This window comes from Oncorhynchus gorbuscha, linkage group LG11 (genome assembly GCF_021184085.1).
Source record: "Oncorhynchus gorbuscha isolate QuinsamMale2020 ecotype Even-year linkage group LG11, OgorEven_v1.0, whole genome shotgun sequence".
NCBI lineage: Eukaryota > Metazoa > Chordata > Actinopteri > Salmoniformes > Salmonidae > Oncorhynchus > Oncorhynchus gorbuscha.
In genome coordinates, this window is record NC_060183.1 from 54,336,333 (window position 1) to 54,362,124 (window position 25,792).

Below are 25,792 nucleotides of genomic sequence, written 5' to 3' on the forward strand. Positions count from 1 at the left end.
CTGTATATATAGAGTACAGGGAACATAAGGTTGAATATATTATTATAGACCTGCTAGATTTACTGTCTCATTTACATTATGACATTTCAGCTATATCTAGTGTCTTTATTATATTACAACAGACCAGCTGTATCTACTGTCTCCATTCCACTTTGGCCATTGTTATGGGCCTGCCCTCCCCTCAACAGCCTCAAATAGACTATTTCATTTCACAAATAATATTTTATATTATTAATTTCAAACAACGGCATTAGCATGAGAAGAACTTAGCAGTCCAAAACGATGTCCTCTCCGTTCAAAAAATATTCCTCCATTAGGGAATAGCTAAATTAATCGTCCCCGATAAATCTCTTCTAAAATTGTGTGTACATCTGTATATCTAGACTTAGATTTAGCTTTCCCTGACTAATTAGCCAACCTGATTGATCTTTAAACAGCTGAATATACGCTTTACCAAAACAATACTGTGCCTAACATTTGTTGCTCCTTCCGGTATGAATCGTCAATGGCGAATGAACCTCTTTACGCCGGAGTTTACTACAAAAAAAATACAGTCAATCAACGAAACAGCGGTCTTATCATTGTGCACAATGATTTCATTACTTGTTGTCTTCAAATCGGTTTCTTTCAGTCAATACGTCCCGCGAAATGACCCATCAGGTTTGGTTGTGTTACAAACAAACCAGTTGATTGCAATGAAAAAAGGAAAAGTCACGTTTTGTGTGTGTATTTACCTCGAATGTGTCGTCGAAAATGGAATGAGACGGAATTCACGACACAAGCGGTTTACAAAATGTTTTGTGTTAGGCTATAAAAATGGATTTTATCAAACAAAAGACCATTCATTGTGTAACAATGAGCATTGGGATTGCAAGCAGAGGAAGATCATCAAAGGTAAACAACTTATTTTATTGCAGTTTGTGATTTTGTTACGCCTGTGCTGGTTGAAATAGTTGTTTTTTATGTGGATCTATCCTCAGATAATCGCATCGTATTCTTTCGCAGTAAATCCTTTTTTAAATCTGACAACGCAGTTGGATTAGCAAGATTCTATGCTTTCGAAACCTGTGAGACACTTGTATTTTCATGAATGTTTAATATGACTATTTATGTAGCGATCACCGTATGTTGTCGAATTTCATCCCGCTAACAGGTTCTGTGTGAGGTTAAATACAAATAAGAATATTAACACTACGCTTTAACTTGCAACAAAAACAACTTTCTGACTAAATTTGAATCTTATATCTGAAAATGTAGCTAAACTCTTACCCGAAAACATGGATGAACACTTCACTGCAGATTGGAACCATTTAACTCTGTTTTGTTTGTAGCTACCTCTTGTTCGGCCAGCTTTGTGTCAAGTCACTAAGGTTCACACTGCACTGTGTACGTGTGCGTACGTGTGCGTGCTCTTTGTTTCTCTTGAGTGTGTTTTGCTTCTCTGGAGGTGAAGGGCACATACCGTAATATCCTGTTTTGGACAGGCAGGTTCTTACACCTTTTCTGTTGCCCCCTTGGGGTGCCATATGCTCCTCACTCTCTCTGTGAAGTGGGAAGCATATGCTCCCATGCTGATGAATCATCTTACACAGTAGCTATCAGTAACACCGCTTACATGTGTCTGGCTTCTACTGTACACAACAGATTCTGTCCATTTTGCAGGATCGACACTAAGTCCTCCTGCTCACTAGGGAGTACACTACACCATCCCTGCTAATGGATTTCATCCTCTACGAGATCAGAACAGAAAGAGACATTTGACCAAGGTCTCATTGGGGAGGGCCCAGAACAATGGATATGTCAATCTCAATGTGTGTATGATTACCCCCCCCCCCGGCTTCACTCTTTAGCAGGGGGTTGACGGCAGGCACGGGAGAGCAGGAGATGGTGCAATCAGTTGGAGAATGGCCCCTTTAATAGGATTGGACTGTTTAAAAAAAAGTATATGTACTCTGTAGATAAGGGGAATGTTTATCCAGTTAATGTGTCACTTTAAATACATTAGGCCCTTTTTGGCTCGCTGCCTCCCTAATCCCAAATAGCATGAGACAAACCATTTATAGATCCGCACATAAATTAGAGTGGCATTGTTTTGGATAATGACACTAATTTCCCTTGTAAGAATAGGGTTTTTGGCCGAAACCAAATTATATTATGACTCAATTGCATATTAAATCTCATAATGTGGTGGGCACTTTGGGTTTTACAGCGTTGTTAAGGTGTGGTGGCTTATTATTAGATGTAAAACAGAGGTGACCTTGGGCTGCTGGGCTAGAGGCAGAGCGATGGGCTCGGAGGAGTGTGTGTGTTCACTATAGAGGAGAGAGATACATAGGGCACAGCAGCAGCGGTTGATAGCAGGCCACATTTAGTTTACTCTACTCTATGTTCTCTGTCACAACAAACTCCCAAAGATGAGTCAGTTCTACCGTAAACCAAACACTCATCCTGCTCTCTAATTCATGGGCGTCTATGCACTTGTCTACATCTACGTTCTAATGAATGGGAAGTGATCATCAAGAACCCAGGATCTGTTGTGGTTTCTAGCCTATCAAAAAACATGTGGGTATGTTGTATTTGTGTGAGTATATGATCATAAATGTCTTTTCTCTTGTCCAGTTTTACACAAAAGGCCATAATCTTGAGTTCATCTTTACGTTTACCTCTATAAGGTCTTTCTCTACCCCTGTTATCTTGGTTGTCATAAAGCACCTATATTATAGTATAAGTCAGATAGGTTCACTCCATGAGGGACCATTTTAAGTAGTGTCTGAAATGTGATTGGTTTTTACTGGAGCTGGTGGGCACTGCCCTGGCTAGCTGCTGGCTCTGTGATTGAGCACAGTTTGAGTTGGCGTGGGAGTAGGAGTGGGCGCCGGGGTACAGATGGACCTTCAGTCCCACTGGCTCGGCTGATTGTTAACACCTGATTCTTACCGGACCCTCCCCTAGACCCTGGTAGAATCAAATGATCCCACGTTACTTACTTTTCTTTCTATTTAAAGTGATTGCTGTCCGTTGTACCTCATCAGCAATAGCGAGATGCGCAAAATACATTCTGTGGCATTGGACAGATACATTTCAGCGTGAATATGTCTTGGTGGAATCACACTGTCGGTGTTGCTGCAGTAATTTAGCAGTGCATTGCTAAGATGATTAGGCTTGGGTGGCTTTAAAAATGCATCTGTGGAGATGTCAGATGGTGATGGCGTCCGGGTGGTACAGAGGTCAGGACCAGGTCATCCACTAGGAAGTGATGAGTCGTCAGAATTGGATACCGCTGTGCTGACTGTCTAAAGACAGCTGTCACAGCAGAAGGAGCCTTCAAAGACCCTTAGGACAGGGAGAGACACCTGGTGACAGACCTTTTTATCCAGGAGACAGACGGTACTATTGACTGTCTTTGTGCAATGGCCATGTCATATGTCCATTACATATAAGGGAATATGACCACGTCATATCAGATCATTTTATGGTATATTGTTACAGTCCTGATTACATTTGCCTGTGATGTAGATTTAAAGACTCTGGAACTTTGGCGACTACTATGTCTTTTTTTAAACCTCCTGCTTTGGGATGGATGTGTCAATGTGTAGTTCATACATGGACAATCTATGAACAGAATTACTGTCTTACCTCAATTAGCCATGAAATCCCTAGTTTGAAAGCGACTGTTTTTCTGGAAGCTGTGCCATTTTCCATACATTTTCTCCCACTCAAGTTCCAGCCATTGAGCTTTAGCCCCTCGCCATTTGAGTGTGTCAGCTAGCAAGATGCACACGCAGCAGAGCGAAAGAGAGCACAATGACGAGGTGTACATATCGCCACATATGTGACGACGTATGCAATTTTCGGGGCCATTTATGGCTCGTGCGAGCTACTTTCAGAACTTCTAGCCAAAAAGTATACAAATGTACTAGAGAATCTTTATTGTGCACATATTAAATTACTGATTTTTCAATGAGCTTACTTTATCACAATACAATAACATCAGGCTCGTTATTATATAACCTCCATGAATCTTTGTATTTGTTGCTTGTCTCGATGACTCTTAATTAATGATGACTCACCATGTTTGACTTTAATGACACTGACATGCCAGTTGTAGTCCTTAGGCAGGACCTGAACATGACATTGATGGCCTCCCTCATCTCTATTGTCTTTCTCTCTCTCTCTCGCTCGCTTTCTCACCCTCGCCCTCCCTGGGTAACATGATTAGCTGTTCAGTCCTGGCTGGGATGATATGATTACTCTCTTCACATAGATGGCATGGTAGATTATCTAATGGCCTGGTCCTGCGGTGACTCATTGTGGAGAAATATTCCGCCAATCGAGCCCTGCTGCTCCACCCTCATTAACAATAAGTCCTTTGTCACAGACACACAGTGTTAGGGATCCCTACGTTATGACCCGACTGTGCCAAGGCGCCAGCGGGAATTAACATATTACAATGCCTTGAAAAATGCGCCTTACTTCTCCTCGCGATACATTTTTTATTGTTTGCATTTTTTAATGACCTTTACGTCCATGAATGCCAACTATTTAATTAGGGAGCATAATAAGATGTCTGGGTGACATTAAGTTGCTAAGTGTTTCATTTCAATGGGAAGCAGCCTTTCGGTAATGCCGTATTTGCCTAAATACCCAATATCTCACGTCAACTTGTTTGGAAATGGTAATTGGTACATTCTTTACAGGCATTAGCATTTTCTGAATGGGAGACTTGACATCCCTCCATTTGGTGACTGACTAATCAAATGTACTTCTACGAGCTCATTCATTTCCCCCTAATATGTGGGTAAGTTTTCTTGTGTTAGACTTTACTCTAAATACTCTGTTTCAAATGTGAGGCCATTCAGAGTGGACATTTTCGAGGTCAAAGCCTAAACACAGTGAGATGTGTTTGGTATGTGTAATGAATTTAGTAATAGCCTCTGACAGTACTGATGAGGCACTGACTGTCACCGTCTTCTATCCTCTGCATTTGGAGCTGATATATTTAGATTAATCTCAAAGGTTATGGAAGTCTATCATTGTCCTCGCTTATGAATTATTAAATGTACAGCTGCCCGTAATATTGTGACAGGCATGGCAGGCTGAGGCTCAAGGCTAGGCAGCAGCATTATCGGAAGGCTTGCTGGCTGGCTTTCCATGCCACATGGGCAATGACAAGCCGCAAAGTGCCTTTAGGGTGCCAACTTTCATCAGGGTAAGCGGGGATGACACGGCCTTGTTACTGAACTGACAAACTGTCACAGTGCTGTCAGTCCACACAGTTACTGACTACATGCAGCTATGATCACCTTTAAATTGATGAGAACGACCTTTGGGGGGAGAGTGTGTGTGTGTGTGTGTGTGTGTGTGTGTGTGTGTGTGTGTGTGTGTGTGTGTGTGTGTGTGTGTGTGTGTGTGTGTGTGTGTGTGTGTGTGTGTGTGTGTGTGTGCGTGTGTGTGCGTGTGTGTGTGCGTGCGTGCGTGCGTGCGTGCGTGTGTGTGTCTGTGTGTGTGTGTCAGAGAGAGAGAGAGCTCACAAACATCTGCTAGTTTTTGTTTATCTCACTCCCATTTGTATATGTGTGCATCTGTCTTGTCTGTGTGTGTTTAGAACCACAACCTTTCTGCTTTACAACAATAGTATTTTGTTACAGCCTTTGGGCTACTGCTATTCATTTTTTCTAAAGAGATAGATGAATAGTCCTTATTACTTACAATTCCTTAACACACATTCTTCAGAATCCACCTCGGCTACATGACACCCAATCCTCACTTAGTTGCTGTCACTGTTTTTACTGTAGAATTAAATGAAAGTTGAAATTTCAATTGCGTTAAGCAAGCTAAAGGTCAGGCCTATGTTTCATAACAACATAGTTCAACATCAAAACAAAGGCCAGCCAGCTGACAAACTGAATGCTGTGATCTAGGATATTTCATTTTAGCACAGAATAGAGTAAATTATGTAAAGTTAGCAGACATGAGAACACAGTCACATACTCTTTTAGCTATGTAGGGCACAGTATTTGTATTTATTATAGATCCCCATTAGGGATCCCCATTAGCTGCTGCCGAGGCATCAGGGATTAGTTCAATTGGATGCTACATTTGAAAATGATCTTAAATTAAACTCAGTGTAAAATAATACATGTGTATTTATCCATTCCCCTTCATAATTCAATCTTTGCACGTTGATTTTAGATCAATTTAGTCTCTCCAAAATGCCCAACATAGATCACTAACACGTGCAAAAAATGGAAATGAATACCTGAAATACAATATTATACAGTCACTGCAGCTCTGCCGAGACTGGGGGAATGGGTCCTGCGTGTGGAGACACTTTGGGTACACAGTGCTGGTAATAAGTGTTATGCTGACAGCAAGTGTTCCGTAGATTTCACTCAGGGACATCTGGGCTACCTTCCGATGCCTCGGCCAAGATTAACAGGGTTTGATCAAGGATTTGGGCTAGCTCCAAACAATCCCGTCCCCCTCTGTGCTGCGAGCTGAATGAGATCACGAGTTAAAGTGGAAAAAGGCCATGGAGTAACTCAGTTTTAGTCTGTTTTCGGTTTGTCCCATGAATAACCAATGGCTTTGACTGTAACCTTCGTACCTATTTGTACCTTGGTTGCTGTTGACGTGATAAGGCATTCGCCACACTCATGAGGTCTTGAGAAGGTTGTTCTCGTGGTTGAACCTTTTGTCATTCTATTTGTGTCAAATCAGCCACGCTTCTCCCCTGCTCTCAGTGGCTTGTGGGTACAATGGCATGCCTCAGGGTAGACGTTCCATCCCTGATGCCCTTGCTGGGAGCGTACATGCTTCAACAACATCTTTCCACACACAGGTGTGCAAACACACACACACACACACACACACACACACACACACACACACACACAAGCCAGTGTGTCGTTATTGGCGAAAAGACCTGCGGCTGAACCTCTGTATCCTGTGAACGCCTGGATGTTTGTCCAATAACAACACTCATAGAATTTTGTGACGTTCCCCAGCAAGAAAGCATCATATTGTTGCTCAAACAGAAAGGAGGTGATGTTTAAGGAAGGGTTCTGAAAGACACTCATGGGAGAGTCCACTGAAAGCTGACTAGCAGCAAAAACTAGAACCTAAATGACACCCACCATGACCGCCCACTAAATTTTCCCAAGAAGAGGCATACAAAAGAAAGTCCACATAAGGCTCTAAAGTCAGCAAGTGATTGGCAGCCAAAGTGTCTCTCTTACATCTGTCCCCCTCTATTGGTTTAAAAAGGCCACCTCTAATGATTGCCACCTCATTTTTAGACCTGCACACAGGAGCACATCCTCTGTCAGGGTCAATAGCCCAATTTCCAAATATGACAAGCTGCAGATAACACACAGCGATGTTCTTTTAGATGAGTGCTTGACATTTCACAGCCTACACATTTTGATCCTACGACAGTACAGTCAGCAGAACTGGTACCACGCTGTCCTTTTATGATAAGGAAAGATGCTGAAAGCTTACTTTTTGAAAGGTTTTTGAAAAGCTTTTCACCTGATTGTCCCATGAGGAGCCTAGCCTATAACTTTTGTCCTATTATCATCCACTGTGGATTGTACTGCTGCTGTAGTGTTCTTGGTAGATCATGCTTTCTTTGTTAATAAAGTTTCACTTCACCAAAGAAGTGAGGTTATACATTTAAAAGAAATTGTAAACAACTCGTCTAGATATCTGTCTGTGTCGAAGTCCAGACCGGTGGTGTCAGCCTTCCTTATCATACTGTACCATATCAAGTGACTCTGCTTCTCTCCCGGTCTTTAAAGCCCTGTGGTGCTCCTGATGTATTGTATGTCTGTGCCCTGTACTGGAGCGGCTGTGACGAGGGCAGCTCACAGAGCAATCCTCTCCTGCTGTGTCCACTGACCCCAGAGTCAGTAGGTTAATGACCAGCACCACTGAATACCATCCCTCATACTGTACCTGCCACTAGCCTGGGAGCAGCTCCGTCCCCCTGTCCCTGACCTTGTCACCCACCCCTGACAAATACTGTATCAAGCACATAGCTCCCAGAGGCTGTCTCGGTACCCAGCGATGCGGAGCCCCAGTTGTCGATAGCGTCACAGTCCTGTGCTTTGATCCCTATCTGGCCAGCTTGGTTATTTTCGTGCCTGCTTTATTTCTCTCCCATCAATTTGCCCTCTGAGTCCGATCTTACCCGCCTTCGTTTACATTTTTCAAGGTTGCGCCTTTTCTTTTTCCTTTTTTAACTGATCCACTTCCCCTCTGGTGTCGTAGCTCTTTATGTTAATGCTGATGGCCTGTTCGCGCTAATGTATTCATTAGGTTTACAGGACTGTTGAAGATTTGTGGAGATAGCGAGAGGACGGAGCACAGCGAGGCAGCGTTTTCTCAACCGCTATTGACAATAAAATTGAATCCTAGGTGACAGATAGCGACCAGAATGGCATACCCATTGTCTTGTCCCCATTAGTTACTACGCTACTGATTTTAAGTCTGCTCATACAAACAGGGAGTGTGCAAGCAAAGGTCTAAGCTATCCACCATGATGATTAATGTTGTTTGTTAGGCCCGTGACGTTTTACTGACCTAGAGTTTTTGATCAATCAATTCTGGATTAACGGCAGAGTTTTAACTTATTGGTTGGGAAGCAGTCATCATTATACAGATATCATGTAAACTGCTTGGAAATTCAATTCAGTTCCCAAATACCTCTCTACCTATTTGACACAGTGTAGGATTGCACAGAAATGTAGCCTTATCCCTCCTAAGAGTGTCTGTTGATACAGCTAGCTCTACGGAGCAGCCGAGTCTTGACCTTAAGAGAGAGCAAGCACTTCACTAGAATGTTAATACAAAACTTTTCACAGACTTCAGTCACCCCTGAACTTTCCGTTCAATTTCCCCAAATGCTCATGTGCGTCTTTCAGACACAGATAAACAAGCACACATGCACACATGCACACATGCATGCACGCATCCACACACATACCGATGCAAACATACACACACCCACAAAATAAATCGTGTTAATTGTTAAAAGTGTCAATTGTTTAAGGTTGTCACAAAATCTATTTCTTTCTCTTCCTATCTGTAGAGATGTCAGGTTTGGGGGCAGACATCTCTCAGGTGCATTGGAAGCAGCAGTGGCTGGAGAATGGAACGCTGTATTTCCACGTGTCCATGAGCAACTCTGAGCAACTGATACAGACAACCGTGCCCACGGCCCAGGAGCCTGCTCACGTCCTGCACGAACACATGCACCTGCTGCACATCTCTGTTATGGTAAGAAACACACACTCTTACCCCCTCTTGACCCCGCAACACCCCATCCTCATATCTCTCGCCACATCCTCTCTTTCTCTCTCTTACCACCTCTTCACCACTCTCTCATTTTTCTTTGCCTGTTGACTCACTGTCCTCAGGTGAACTGCTGTATCATGTGTCTCATCCATCCGTGCTGTCCAATGCACTGATATGCTTTAGTCTGCAAATCTCTCACCCACCCTCAGTGTGTTCCTCTGCTGACTAGCACAGCACTGTTCTGGGGCATAAACATCAGCAGGCTCTACTGATATCACTCTACTGAGTGATGCGCCAGAGGTTATTCCAGGTCAGCTGGTTGTGTGATCTAAAGGGGGTTCAGACTCAGAGCAGACCTTATTTCATGCTTTCAGTCACCGCTCTTGGTTTTCTTTTGATACTCCTACTGTGACTTGATGTGAATGGCGGCATGTGTGTCTGTGTGTAATCTCATCATCTGTGAAATGGGGGAAGGATATTGAATAGTAAGGAAGGGGGAGGAAGTACACTACATGGCCAAAGGTATGTGGACAACCCTTCAAATTTGTGGATGCGGCTAGTTCGGCCACACCAATTGCTGACAGGTGTATGAAATCGAGCACACAGCCATGCGATCTCCACAGACAAACATTGGCAGTAGAATGGCCCATACTGAAGAGCTCAGTGACTTTCACTGTGGCACCGTCATAGGATGCTTCCTTTCCAACAAGTCAGTTTGTCAAATTTCAGCGCTGCTAGAGCTGCCCCGGTGAACTGTAAGTGTTGTTACTGTGAAGTGGAAATGTCTAGGAGCAGCAACTGCTCAGCCGCAAAGTGGTAGGCCACACAAGCTCGCAGCGTGTAACACATAAACCTTGTCTGTCCTTGGTTGCAACACTCACTACCGAGTTCCAAACTGCCCCTGGAAGCAACGTCAGCACAAGAACAAGAACTTGGAACTTCATGAATGGGTTTACATGGCCAAGCAGCCACACACAAGCCTAAGATCACCAATGCATAGTGCGAACTGTAAAGTTTGGTGGAGGGGGGAATAATGGTCTGGGGCTGTTTTTTTGTGGTTCGGGCTAGGCCCCTTAGCTCCAGAGAAGGGAAATCTTAACACTACAGCATACAATGAGATTCTAGACGACTCTGTGCTTCCAACTTTGGAGTAACAGTTTGGGGAAAGCCCTTTACGTTTTCAGCATGACAATGCCCCCGTGCACAAAGCGAGGTTACATACAGAAATGGTTTGTCGAGGTCGTTATTGAGGAACTTGCCTGGCCTGCACAGAGCCCTGATATTTGCCCCATTGAACACCTTTGGGATGAATTGGAACGCGGACTGCGAGCCAGGCCTAATTGCACACTATCAGTGCCCAACGTCACTGATGCTCTTGTGAATGGAAGCAAGTCCCCACAGCTATGTTCTAACGTCTAGTGGACAACCTTCCCAGAAGAGTGGAGGCTGTTATAGCAGCAAAGGGGGGACCAACTCCATATTAATACCCATGATTTTGGAATTAAGTGTTCAACAAGCAGGTTCAACAAGCAGGTATCCACATACTTTTACCCATCTAGTGTAGATCTGGCTGGGATGAGGAGTCAAGGTGTACACATGTGGCCTCTGGGCCCAGGATGTCTCCTGGCTCTTTGAGTGAGCATCATTAAGTGTAATTCTGTCAGTTCTGTGGCAGGTTCAAGTCGGAGTACTCTATTCTTTTGGCATTGAGCTGTCTATTTCTCACTCTCTCCATTCCTCCTACATTTAGTCTCTCCAAAACAGACCTCCCTCAGCCTGCTGTGGACATCACCGTCTCAGTCAGGGAGAGGCAGATCTCAATACTGACATGTATGCGGGAAAGACATCTTATTGACATGGAACTCTGCATTGATCGTGCAGTTTATTCTGATTTGTGTTGATCGTCCATATTGTTGGAATTGAAATGCTTTTGTTATTTGTGTTAATATAACATTTTTGTGTAAATTACATTGAGATTGTGTGCTCTGGAGTTCTTCCACACTAAATCAATTGCAGAAATATAGATACATATAATTGACAAACCAATATACCCTCAATGTTACTCTTTCAGTTCTGCACTTTTTTGCTGTCTATATGCTATGTTAGATCGAGTTCCAAAAGAAACATTGACGCAGGGAATGGGTATGTCCTTGCAACTTGTGCATGATTCCAATCAGTCAATGTGACAGATGGGATTGTGAAATACGGTTAAAATGTATGTAATACAATATAATAAAGGTAATGCTTTCCAGCTTAAATTCTTAGTAACTTCCCGGATTAATGTGTATGTTTAATGGTCAGACCTTCCCCAGTCTCATGTGTCTTTATTCAAGGACAGTGGGTTCACATTAAGCATCATATCACCTTAAATAATGTGCGGTATGGAGCTCACAAGGGCACATTTCCTGCCCCAGGGGATGCGTTACTTTCAGCAGACCTTCAGGGTTTTATAACAACTGTCCTTCGCAAATCTTTCATTTCTACTTACCGTACCCGTTAATGGAAGACCACCGTTTTATACAATAGCAGTGAAGGGCAGTGATTTGAGATCTTTAGACGGTAGAAACGTTGCCTTCTGTTCAACTTAGTTGCAAAGTGAAGTTTCCAAGCGCATAACTTTTAATCCCTGACAAGTTAAATATGCAGTTTTGTGTGCTAAATAAAAACACAATTACTCTTGTTTTCAAAGTAAACTTTTACACTACAGTGATCATAGTTAATATTTGTATATCCCTATTACCATATCAATGAGAACATAGACATGCGGAATATGATCTTAACATTAACATCCAACTACAATTCCCCCCCAATACACATTCCCTTATTTGAACTGCAATCCCAAAAACAGCACAAAATACAACAATTGAAGCTGCTTTCAAGAAGCTTCGGGCGTCGCATTAAACTCACTTCAGGAACATTCTTCCTCTCTAATTGGCTGGCTTGTCAATCATGTCGAACTAGCGAAGGAACGCCAGGATAATGATAATTTTATAGGTTTCACTTAGACCTTCGCTGTGTTTCAGATCATAGGCTGCTGCCAGCTGTACGAGCTAGCGATTCAGATAATGAGCTTCCTCTTACTCATAAGTAAATAAGGGATTTCAATACAGGTTGTTAAAATTACGGACATGAGGGCCAAAAGGTAAATGTTGTGTTATTCAATGAAGAAAAAGTAGAGTCGGATCATGGGTCTCAACCATGTGGCCCTGTGGCCATTAGCTGCCCAGAATGTGATTTAATTTGGCTCCCACCTGTGCTTCCACGACCAACTTCTCTCATTAGCCTCTCTTAACTCTTCTAGTTATTTGGAAAGATTTGATTAGGGAAAAGGGTACATGACACATGCATAAATTACGCCTTGAGAGAAATGGCCCCTCAGGAAAAATGTATTTATACCTTTGAATTGGTATGCAGTATAGACATGTGGTCAAGATGGCCATGCTTTCCTTTGCTCTATGTTGACTGCTCACTGGCATATTTAAAACCATTGACTATTAATTCAAGGCAAGTTTTCTGCCGTTACCAAGAATTGTCCTGGTGCTATGAGGCTGGTCAACCAGGATCAGTCAGACTTAGAGCCCCTAGCTTGATCAGTCCTGACTCAGACCCTCCGTCATGACCTCCCACGCCTCAGTCACCCCCCGTCTGGCCTGGTCCGAGCCGGTCTGGTTGTACGGGGGAACATTAGCATGCGCCAGCACTCGTCTGCTCCCTTTACATAAGCGTTTACAGCAGCTCCGCTCCCTGCATGGCTAATGTTGTGTTTGTTCCAGCTGCCTTGCCTGGAGGGCTTTATGGGACGCCATTGATTTTTGCTCTCATCCTCGACATGGAGTTATCAAACACTCGCATTAAAGGTACCACACTGAATGTAGTGGTGGTCGGCTAGGCTTTTGTTTTTCACTCCTCTTTGGGTGGTTACCTTGGGGCGTTTGCTGACAGGTGTCAGGATAACACTGACCTATAGTTATAAAGCCTGAATAAGCCCATTGGAAATCAGCCCACTACTGTGTTATTAACATGTACTAATAGCTTCGGAAGCACCTTGGTAGGTTTAACATAGGGACTGAGAAGAGGATGGCTTGCTTTGCACTCCCTTGTCATTACCATTGATCCATGCCGTTTACCAGTAATTGGGCATTATGTGTAAACCCAGTTGCTCTGGTGGCCTTCATACTTCTATTATTGTGCAAAGGCTGTGGGGAGATCATTTGAAAACATTGAAGAGCAGCTATTTCCAAGCTATAATTTTCGGCTCTCAAAAAGAGAAGGAACTGGAAGGAGAGGAAACAAAAGCCTACTTTAGAATGTTTTCCCTCCCATCTGACAGAGCCATTCATGCACACATATGAATTAAATGGAATCGATAGTGATGAATCAGTTTCTGACAGATCCTTTTACATTCCCCTCGGAGCGCGGGAAGGAAGTGTGGTGCGTGGAATTATTAACACCTAGCGCTAACCACTTTGCCGCCACAAAAGAGTCGCAGTGGCTGTTTGATCAGGCATGCGAGATGTACTGCCCGTGCATTAAACAAAACCACCCGGCGAGAGAGAGAGAAAGAGAGAGAGAGCAATTTCTGTTCCCTTCCGGCCAGAACAGAACCCATTCATGATGTAGGAATCTTGAGCTAAGACTTGCATAAGGATATGAGGACTAGGTATGTAGATCTGTTTCTGGCATAGTAAGGATCCTCTTGTCTAGTTTCAAAAATAAATAAACTATTTGTTGTCAGCCATAGTGGTGGTAGGGCGGACATTTCTCACATAAATGACACGTTTCGGTTCATTTGGAGGACAGGTGGTATACTGAATGGGACACAATTCCAGCGTCACAGAACTGACTTATCAAGCATAAACAAAATGTTATTGTGTATATTTATAGAACCCTTTATAGGGGAAGTGTTGACACATAATTACAAAATTATAAGTCATACTACTTTGAAGAATCGGAACAACAACAACTTGCGTTTTGGATGTGATGTAAATGGACAGACATTTTTGGGAGAGCAGACACATAGACAAAAGTCTGTGAATCTCAAAGTTTTAGGGTCAAATATGAATTTATGCCAATTTGAAAGTAAAGCTTGGCTGCACACTAAAACAACAATGAAGAAAATATACAAATTGTAATATATATTTTAGAGGAAAATGTACCGTTATGGCTGTGACATTCTCTGTTAAGGACCTTATGACACTAAAAAATGAGTGTTTATATATTAAAGATTTCTTCACCAAACTTCATCATGATACTTTTGTTGTCATCTGAAAATGCTGTGCACCTCAAAGAACCCAGAAATCACCAGTACCTTGAATAATTATTGTGTAGGCTATCAAAGTGCACTCATTGTCCCATCTTAATCAAACATAAATGCACAAATGTACAAAAAAATGCATTTACAATTCTTTATTTGAAAATCAATATTTTTATTGCAATACCTCAACAATTACATAAATATTTGCGCTTTCAATTACAGCCATGAGTCTTCTTGGGTATGACGCTACAGGCTTAGCACACCTGTATTTGGGGAGTTTCTCCCATTCTTCTCTGCAGATCCTCTCAAGCTCTTGTCAGGTTGGATGGGGAGCATCGCTGCACAGCTATTTTCAGGTCTCTCCAGAGATGTTCGATCAGGTTCCAGTCCAGGCTCTGGCTGGGCCTATCAAGGACATTCAGGAACTTGTCCCGAAGCCACTCTTGCGTTGTCTTGGCTGCGTCCTTAGGTTTGTTGTCCTGTTGGAAGGTGAACCTTCACCCCCAGTCTGAGGTCCTGAACGCTCTGGAGTAGATTTTCAACAAGGATCTCTGTACTTTGCTCCATACATTCTTCCCTCGATCCTGAGGTGTCTCCCAGTCCCTGCTGCTGAAAAACATCCCCACAGCATGCCGCTGCCACCACCGTGCTTCACCTGATGGTGCCAGGTTTCCTCCAGACTTGACACTTGGCGTTCAGGCCAAAGAGTTCAATATTGGTTTCATCAGACCAAAGAATATTGTTTCTCATGGTCTGAGAGTCCTTTAGGTGTCTTTTGGCAAACTCCAAGCGGGCTGTCATGTGCCTTTTACTGAGGAGTGGCTTCTGATTGGTGAAGTGCTGCAGAGATGGTTGTCCTTCTGGAAGGTTCTCCCATCTCCACCGAGGAACTCTAGAGCTCTGTCAGAATGACCATCGAGGCCTTGGTCACCTCCCTGACCTCATGGTTTGGTTTTTGCTCTGACATGCAATGCCAACTGTGGGACCTTATATAGACAGTTGTGTGCATTTACATATCATGTCCAATCAATTGAATTTACCACAGGTGTATCAAGTTGGATTAGGATTAGCAATAGAAACAGGATGTACTAGAGCTCAATTTCAGCTCTCATAGCAAAGGGACTGAATACTTATGTAAATAAGGTGTTTATGTTTGTTATTTTTTATACATTTGCAAACATTTATAATAACCTGTTTTCACTTTCTCATTATGGGGAAATGTGTGTAGATTGATGAGGCAAAACATTTATTTAATACATTTTAGAATAAGGCTCTAACATAACTGTCAAGGCTTCTATAAGTAGTAGGTGGAGGAGTCAGGTGCAGAGAGCAGGGTAGTTCAAAAGATGTGGATCTCTATTTTCCAAAAAACCAGAGAGACGGTCACGCCACACACGCAAGGGTGCGTAAAGACCCAGTCCAAACAAACAGGACGAAACTGATCGGTAAAATGAATACCACAAAATAATCAAACACCATAAACAGAAAAATAAGCCCAAAAGCACAAAAGCCGGCGGGCCTACTGGGTTTAAATAGCCCACAACCAAAACCTAAACACGAAACAGGTGCAACTAATCAGACACAACTAAATGAAACAGAAAAGGGGATCGGTGGCAGCTATTAGGCCGGCGACGACGACCGCCGAGCGCCGCCCGAACAGGAAGAGGCACCATCTTCGGCGGGATTCGTGACAGTAACAAAATATGGAAAAAAGGAAAGGGTCTGAATACTTTCTGAATGCACTGTACCTCTAACCCAAGACTCAGTGATTCATACACCCATTTCATTTCATTTTTAGCTTGCTGGACTCATTCCTCACTCATCCCTTATCATCTCTACTATATCTACTATACATTTCTTTGTTTTCATTACATGAAATGCTAAAAAAACGACATTTCATTGAATTATAACCTACCAGTGGCACAGGGTTTGCACTTTCGTAGACATTTCTTGACAGATCGTAAATCACCTCAGGCTTGACTGCTGCAATTCACAAGCACGTGCAGGGCAGACTACATGGATACAGACCAGTATCAAATCAAATCAGTGAAATGCTTACTTACAGGCTTTAAACAACAGTGCAAAAAAAAATGTATTAGGTGAACAATAGGTAAGTAAAGAAATATAAACAACAGTAAAAAGACAGTGAAAAATAACTAGCGAGGCTATATACAGTAGCGAGGCTATAACAGTAGCGGCTATAACTCTGGCCGATACCCGCACTTACTCAAGGAAGTCAACAAACTCTGCATGACCGGTGTAAGGTGCTTGTGGATTTTTAAAGACCTTTATTATGCCATGTGATCACGAGCAATGCTCCAGTTAGCAGAACAATGCATGCCTGCAGTTCATATGAGAACTTGAGTACACCCGAAATAGATCACCCTAGCTTGTTTGCTAACATCAACACACTTCAGAAGCAGTAGGAAGGGCATTAACATTTTGTCATGATTTCGTTATGCAGCGATGCTGACTAGTGAGTCGCTGATTATGTTATGAACCGTCCGTAATGGTCACATCTGTTAAACCTAGAACGAGTACTGTTGAAAGTTAGCTTGCGCAGACTGTTTGCATACAATCATACTCGAAACGCGTCCACAGTAACAACCTTTCCACAAAAAAACATTATGGATGTGACACTGCCTGTCCAAATCAGCATTCTCTCTTCACTAGATTTGTATAATTCCATACTTAAAGTTTCATTAACCTTCCGACTTGGTCAGAGACATAGGGGGGCGGATGTATCAGAACAAGTTCTGTGAGCCAATGCCAAAAGCTATGAAATCTGGTTGAGTGAAAATACTTATTTTAAGACTTCGTATCCTGTTTTGTAGCAACAATAACATTCAATTTGACAAATAAAAAGGCCAGATGTAGTCATTACTTCAGAATACACACATTCAAGGTAAATATGAAAGTAGTTTAATTAGTAAAAATAAGCTATTTCTTTTTTCGTGCTCATGTTGACCATACTGTGGAATTGCTAAATAACGGCTAGCAGCTACCGAGCCTTTCATATGTCATGGTACGGAACATAATCTTCACATTCTCTCAGAGATCAAACTGTATTGGTCACATGAGCCGAATGTAAACTTTACAGTGAAATGCTTACTTACGAGTCCATTACCAACAATGCAGAGTTAAAAAAGTAAGACAAATATTTGCTAAATAAAAAGGAAACAGTAAGACAATAAAAACCAATAGGTTATACAAGGAGTACCAGTACTGAGTCAATGTACAGGGGTATGAGGTAGTTAAGGTAATTGAGGTAATGCAGTATGTACATGTGGGTAGGGGGTAAAAGTGACTAGATCTTGGCATGAGTGCTGGGTGTACAAACAGTATCTTCCAAAGCAGAAATCGAAAAGGCATCCATTTGTATACTGTCAATATGGATATGTGTGAAACGCTACCCTTTAGACAAGCACTGCAGACTAGTATTCACTTCTCTTTTACAACCATGAACCTCGTGAAATTTTCACACCACTCCGTCCATTCCTAGGCTCATTCCTTCATATTAGGTTTACTGTGTAAAGGTATAGGAATAGTATCCTTATCATCACTCTCCTGCAGGATATGCGCAGAGGAAAAGAGCACCACCCTACAAGCTCGGAACCACCACTTTATAATTAACCAGTCATTGGTGATCGATGGTCAGAGAGTGGAGGGTCACTAAGGCACACAGAGCTCACAGGTCCCTACACACACAGTGTCCGCCCATAATTGCGACTTTACCGAAACAAGCTGACATAATGTGCAGGGACACATTCAGTTATTGTTCTGTTTTAATTGTTCCATGTTTAATTGTTCCCGGCCACCTTTCGGTTCCTTTCATTTTACAAATGTGCATGGTATCGCGTCATGAATACCCAATCAATCAATTAAACAGGCACAGTAGCCAGCAGCTGAATGGGACCGGGGTGTAAAGTTCGAGAATGAAGTGTTATTAGGAAAGTGATCTACTCAGAAGAGATAATTGTCCTTTAGACCTATGCCTAAAATTACTCTTCGTCTCACTGAATTATACTGACCAAAAATATAAATGCAACATGCAGCAATTTCAAAGATTTTACTGAGTTAAAGTTCATATAAGGAAATCAGTCATTTGATATAAATTCATTAGGCCCTAATCTATGGATTTCACATGACTGTGAATACTGATATGCATCTATTGGTCACAAGTACCTTAAAAAAAAGGTAGGGGTGTGGATCAGAAAACTTGTCAGTATCTGGTGTGACCACCATTTTCCTCATGCAGCGCGACACATCTCCTTCACATAGAGTGGCCTGTTGAATGTTTTCCCACTCCTCTTCAATGGCTGTGCAAAGTTGCATGATGTTGGCGGGAACTGGAACACGCTGTCGTAAATATCAATCTAGAGCTCAATGGATAAAATGTCTGGTGAGTATGCAGGCCATGGAAGAACTGGAACATTTTCAGCTTCCAGGAATTGTGTACAGATCCTTGCTACATCGGCCCGTGCACTATCATGCTGAAACATGAGGTGATGGGTCTCAGGATCTCGTCACGATATCTCTGCATTCAAATTGCTATCAATAAAATGCTGTCTGTTCGTGGTCCGTAGCTTATGCCTACCCATACCATACCCTCACCGCCACTATGGGGCACTCACCCACACGGCACCATACAGAAGTGAAGATCCCACTGAAGACTGTTACGATGCTGAACTGCGGTCAGGTCAAGACCCTGGTGAGGACATTGCACATGCATATGAGCTTCCCTGAGACGGTTTCTGACAGTTTGGGCAGAAATTCTTTGGTTGTGGAATCCCACAGTTTCATCAGATGTCCGGGTAGCTGGTCTCAGACGATTCCGCAGGTGAAGAAGCCGGATGTGGAGGTCCTGGGCTGGTGTGGTTACACGTGGTCTGCGGTTGTGAGACCAGTTTGACGTACTGCCAAATTATCTCAAACAAAGTTGGAGGCGGCTTATGATAGAGGAATTAACATTAAATTATCTGTCAACAGCTCTGGTGGACATTCCTGTAGACAGCATGCTAATTGCTTGAGACATCTGTGGCATTATGTTGTGTGGCAAAATGGCACATTTTAGAGTGGCAGTTTATTGGCCCCCAGCACAAGGTGCACCTGTGTAATGATCATGCTGTTTAATCAGCTTCTTGATATGCCACACCTGTCAAGTGGATGGATTATCTTGGCAAAGGAGAAATGCTCACTAACAGGGATGTAAACACATTTGTGCACAACATTTGAGAGAAATAAGATTTTTGTGCATATGGAACATTTCTGAGATCTTTTTTTTTTTTTTGGATCAAGAAACATTGGATCAACACTTTATATGTTATGTTTATATATTTGTTCAGTGACTTTCTAAATTGGGTGGTTCTGTAGTAAGACATTTTTCATTAAATTACTTGTTACCATCCACATTTGTATAATAGATGGATATGATTATGGCGGCCATGTTGTGTTTTCATTTTAGGGTTTGTCTTTAATTCAGGAGCATCAAGGCAACTATATCAGTCATTGAAGTTGGAATGGTATCAATACTGCAGCCAATGACAAACTGTTGTGTGCCATTGGTCAGAGTGCGAGCCAATGATGGCGAGCTCAAGTTTGGCAGTCAATAAAGGCATTACTTGCTTCCACACTTTTGTTTACACCCTGGTAGTGTTTGATTACAGGCTTTGCTTGGGCCTTGACAGGAACAGATGACAAGGACTGAAGGATTTGTTGTTGTGGAATAGAGAGAAAGGAGAGAACTAGCAGTCAGCCACTGAATTAGAGGGAGATATTTAAATTACAATATGCCAAATAAACACATTAGTGCACTGTGGCAGTGCCTTCCGTTCATGCAGCACAATATTGACAGTATCTGAGCTCGCTTGCAGCCAAAGCAGCATTTTTTTTTTTGTCACAGTCAAAATTGTTATGTCCATTCCTATTCCCTTTGGCGTCTCTCTTGGACAGATTCAAATTACACTGCTTAATAAGAAACTACTCTCTCTTTCTATCACACACTCTCTGTCTCTATCTCTCTCTCCTCACTTGAAATGATGAGCAAAGGTAAAGGAATGAATATTCCCCTGACATCATTACAGAGAATATCCAGCGGTGGTATTTCAGCAGACACCATGATAGCTTCACTAACATTAGCCTATCAAATGTCAAGCCCGTATAAGCCTATGGGGAGATTATATTCAGCTAGCTAATCTCAGTGCTGGGAGGGAAGAAAAGGGTTGATCTCACTTCCAAAGACGAATGGAGGTTCCTCACAACACATCCATTAAGCCACGTCAGCAGCAATGCCTTTATTGCCGTTTAAACAACAGAGTTTTTCTCTCCTCTGGGACATACAAGCATATATCACTCGCATCCTGTGATAAATACATAGCAAACAATTGTGGTTTAAGTTTCCCCTTTATTTACAACTGTTGTAAAGTGCTGTGTTCAAAACTCCGTAGATCATTGGGTACATAACACATAAGGTGGGGTCCGGAATTATTGGATCTCTTGATAAAGATAGTATTTTTTTTTCCCTCAAATAAATAATACAAATACTGAGCTATATTGTATGCAAAATATGTTTTTACAAAATAATGAATCTTTCCAGATCCTTGATGTCCTTCGTCTGTGCTTATCGACTGCCCTTTTCATTTCAAACCACTGGTTTTCTGAGATGGCCATTGCACAATGTTGATTTTGTGGTCAGTGTATCATTTCTTTGTGCTTAAGGATATTGTCTTGCTGAAAGATTCACTTGAGGCCACGTTTCAGCCTCCTAGCAGAGGCAACAAGGTTTTTGGCTAAAATGTTCTGGAAGTTAGGATAGCTAATGATGCTGTTTACCTTAACAAGAGTACCAGGACAAGTGGAAGCAAAATAGCCCCACAACATCAAAGATCTCCCATAATATTTTACAGTAGGGATGAGGTATTTTCTGCATATGCATTGTTCTTTCGAAGGCCAAACCCACCACTGGTATGCCTGGGCAGAGACCTCTATTTCAAAATCCGCAAACAAATGCTTAATTGATCACAAAATATAAGTTTGCAATGGCCCGTCTCAGTCTCCGGACTTGAACCCCAGTGCTTTTATTTCTTCACTCCTAGATTACTGCAACTCTTTGTACAGTATACATGACTCAATCAACAGTTCATTGAAAATGCTGCAGCAAGACTTTTAACAGTGTCACGGCATTCAAGAGAAGAAGGTGAGGACCAAGGTGCAGCGTGGTACGTCTTCATAATTAATTTATTAGCAACTGAACACTTAATACAAAAATGACAAAAAGAATACCCGAAACAGTTCTGTCTGGTACAGATAAGAAACAGAAAACAACTACCCACAAAACCCATGTGGGCAAGAGCTACCTAGGTATGGTTCTCAATCAGAGACAATGACAGACAGCTGTCCCTGATTGAGAACCATACCCGGCCAAAAACAAAGAAATACAAAAACATAGAAAAAATAACATAGAATGCCCACCCTACTCACACCCTGGCCTAACCAAAATAGAGAATAAAAAGCCTCTCTATGGCCAGGGCGTGACAAACAGTGAAAATGTAACCATATCACACATAGCTTATCTAAACTGGCTACCAGTCACTTTTAGAACAGATGGAAACATTTGAATGATCACATTTGCTTGGCTTGGTTTAGCCCCCTTCTATAGCGCCAGAGCTCCTCTGGCAGGGCACTGTTGACCATTCCAATTCTAGGTTGAAAACGAAAGGAGACCAGATGTTTGCCTTTAGGGACCGTATAATTGGGAATGGTCTGCCAGTGGAATTCAGGCTTGCAGATTCAGTGCCTCTTTTTAAATCCCTTCTGAAGACACACTTTTATAAATATGATCTTAATTGATGATTATATAATTCTCCTTCCTCCTGTATTTGTTTCTTTGTCAGTACTTATATTGTATGATGTGAAGCACTTTGTTACTTGTATTGAAAGGCTCTATACAAAAAGTTAGTATTATTATTGAAGACCTGTGGTTTGAATTGGAGAGGACGGAAGTCAGAAGTGCAGGCGAAGGATATGAAGGATCTGGAAAGATTCTGTATAGTGGACTGTTCTAAGATCCATTCCAATGTGTTCTCCAATCTCATAAAACATTTTAGAAAATGGCTCAGTGTTGTTATCCTCGCAAAGGGACGGTGCTGGACTATTGAAAACGGTGGCACAATTATTTTATCACCCATCTTTCTGAGATGTTTTTGTTTCTCTGAGCAATTGTATTAGTATAAAATAATATAATTTGTTGTTTTTTTGCAAAGAATCTAGCTCAGTATTTGTATTATTTACAATAATATTTACAATAATTCCCGATCCCACTGTATGTGTCATCCAGAAGAGGCTAGACTGCATAAGCTGCTGAAGGTTTGTTTTCTTGAAGTCTTTTAGTGTGCAAGGTTACAGAGTAAAATTCCCTTGCTTGAAAAGCTGCCAAACTTTAACTGAAACAAGTGTATGATTTGCAAGACAGACAAAATCTGAATGTGAATATTTTTCCCAGTTTAATGTTCAGAGTAAAAAATAAAGCAGTAGACATTCTGCTGAAATGGGAAGAGCTGAGTGTCACTTTTCCACCCGATCCACATAAATGTATCATCATTCTCCGTGCTGCCTGTCAGGGGTGATCAATGTTTAAAACGTTGCTAGCGTTTTTATGCTAGTGCCGCAACACAACAAAGTGTGGTTCATCTGTCTTGCACTGTGCTGAGCAACTTAGGCCGCCTCCGCGTTTCCGATTCCAATGACTGGAGACATTTTGACTGTGTCAGTATGCCATGAGAGAGAAAGTGAGAGATGCTTTTATTCCCTGGTCAAAGCATAAAGCCCCAGACAAAGTAGGGTTTCCCAAACTAGGGGTTGTAATTCCCCATGTGGGGTCACCGGATGTTAAAATAGGGTTGCGTGGTTCATAGAACCGGGGTTATATCAGTAACCTCCAGTAGCTGCTAGATGCTGTGGTAATAAAAAGAGTGGCTTCTGTTTTCTTCTTAGAAATGTGGCTCTATCTATTGAATGGTTTAAGCTACAAAATATTATCACTCAAAGATAAGGGTCTCAGGAACATGTACGTATGTGCTGTTTCTCTCTGCTATGCCCACAAGCCATTGGAACCGAGTGGACATGACCAGGCACTAAACAGACTTTGGGATATATCTCTGATTATATTATTTTCTACTCAGAGTTTGTAACAAAAATATTACCGGATTATCTTCTGAAATTCCTTTTCTGATGCATTTCAGTCACTTCAAACTATCCTGTCTTCAGATTGAAATACTGTCAAAATGATTTGTAATAGACTGTCGTAGACCAAATTTTAAAAGTAAACATTGGCCTTTGATCACATAACTTCTATCTGACGCGAGCCTACCAGATGAGCTAAATGCCTTTTATGCGCACATCGAGGCAAGCAACGTTGAAGCATGCAGGAGAGCACCAGCTGTTCTGGATGACTGTCTGATAATGCTCGCAGTAGCCAATGTAAGCAAGACCTTTAAACAAGTCAACATTCACAAAGCCGTGGGGCCAGATGGATTTTCAGGACGTGTACTCAAAGCATGCACGGACCAACTGGCAAGTGTCTTCACTGACATTTTCAACCTCTCCCTTTCTGAGTCTGTAATTCCTACATGTTTCAAGCAGACCACCATAGTCCCTGTGCCCAAGGAAGCAAAGGTAACCTGCCTAAATGATTAAGGCCCCGTAGAACTCACGTCAGTAGCCATGAAGCCGTGCTTTGAAATACTGGTCACACCCTAGACCCACTCCAATTCACATACCGCCCCAACAGATCCACAGATGACGCAATCTCAATCGTACTCCACACCTCCCTTTCTCACCTGGACATAAGGATCACCTATGTGAGAATGCTGTTCATTGACTACAGCTCAGCGTTCAACACCATAGTGCCCTCTAAACTCATCACTAAGCTAAGGACCCTGGGACTAAACACCTCCCTCTGCGACTGGATCCTGGACGTCCTGACGGGCCGCCCCCAGGTGCTAAGGGTAGGCAGCAATACGTCTGCCACGCTGATCCTCAACACTGTGGCCCCTCATGGGTGTGTACTTAGTCCCCTCCAGTATTCCCTGTTCCCCCACGACTGCGTGGCAAAACACGACTCCAACACCATCATTAAGTTTGATCCCTGACAACAATGAGACGGCCTATATGGAGGTGGTCAGAGAACTGTCAGTTTGGTGCCATGACAACAACCTTTCCCTCAATATGAGCAAGACAAAGGAGCTGATCGTGGACTACAGGAAATAGTGGGCCGAACAGGCCCCCATTCACATCAACATTGCTGTAGTGGAGTGGGTCGAGAGTTTCAAGTTCCTTGGTGTCCACATCACCAACGATCTATCATGGTCCAAACACACCAAGGCGGTCGTGAAGAGGGCACGACAAAACCTTTTCCCCCTCAGAAGACTGAAACCGTTTGGCATGGGTCCCCAGATCCTCAAAAAGTTCTACAGCTGCACCATCGAGAGCTTTTATTCCCTGGTTAAAGCACTGGTTACATTACCGCCTGGTATGGCAACTGCTCGGCATCTGACCGCAAGGTGCTACAGAATGTAGTGCGTATGGCCCAGGACATCACTGGGGCCAAGCTTCCTGCAATCCAGGACCTATGTAATAGACGATGTCAGAGGAAAGCCCATAAAATTGTCAGAGACTTCAATCACCCAAGTCATAGACTGTTTTCTCTGCTACCGCACAGCAGGCGGTACCGGAGCGCCAAGTCAAGGACCATGAACCTCTTTAAAAGCTTCTATCCCCAAGCCATAAGACTCCATTTGTTTTCTACAATGCTGCTACTCACTGTTTATTATCTATGCATAGTCACTTCCCCTACCTACATGTACAAAGGATCCTCTAACCTGTACCCCAGCACACTGACTCGGTACCGGTACCCCCTGTATATAGCCCTTGTTACTGACCTGTACCCCCGCACACTGACACGGAACCGGTACCCCCTGTATACAGCCTCGTTACTGAGCTGTACCCCCGCACACTGACTCGGTACCGGTACCCCCTGTATATAGCCTCGTTACTGACCTGTACCCCCGCACACTGACTCGGTACTGGTACCCCCTGTATATAGCCTCGTTACTGACCTGTACCCCCGCACACTGACTCGGTACCGGTACCCCCTGTATATACTGTAGCCTTGTTACTGACCTGTACCCCCACACACTGACTCGGTACCGGTACCCCCTGCATATAGCCTCGTTACTGACCTTT

At 42.7% G+C, this 25,792-nt stretch overlaps 1 protein-coding gene across 1 annotated transcript in view; it reads left to right on the forward strand.

Moving 5' to 3' along the window:
- LOC124047680 (astrotactin-2-like) overlaps positions 1–25,792 on the forward strand; it is a 161,803-nt gene that overhangs the window by 55,258 nt on the left and 80,753 nt on the right. Inside the window, exon 2 of the mRNA XM_046367990.1 lies at positions 9,092–9,279. Coding sequence (XP_046223946.1) covers positions 9,092–9,279 — 188 coding nt within the window. The remainder of the gene's footprint in view (positions 1–9,091; positions 9,280–25,792) is intronic.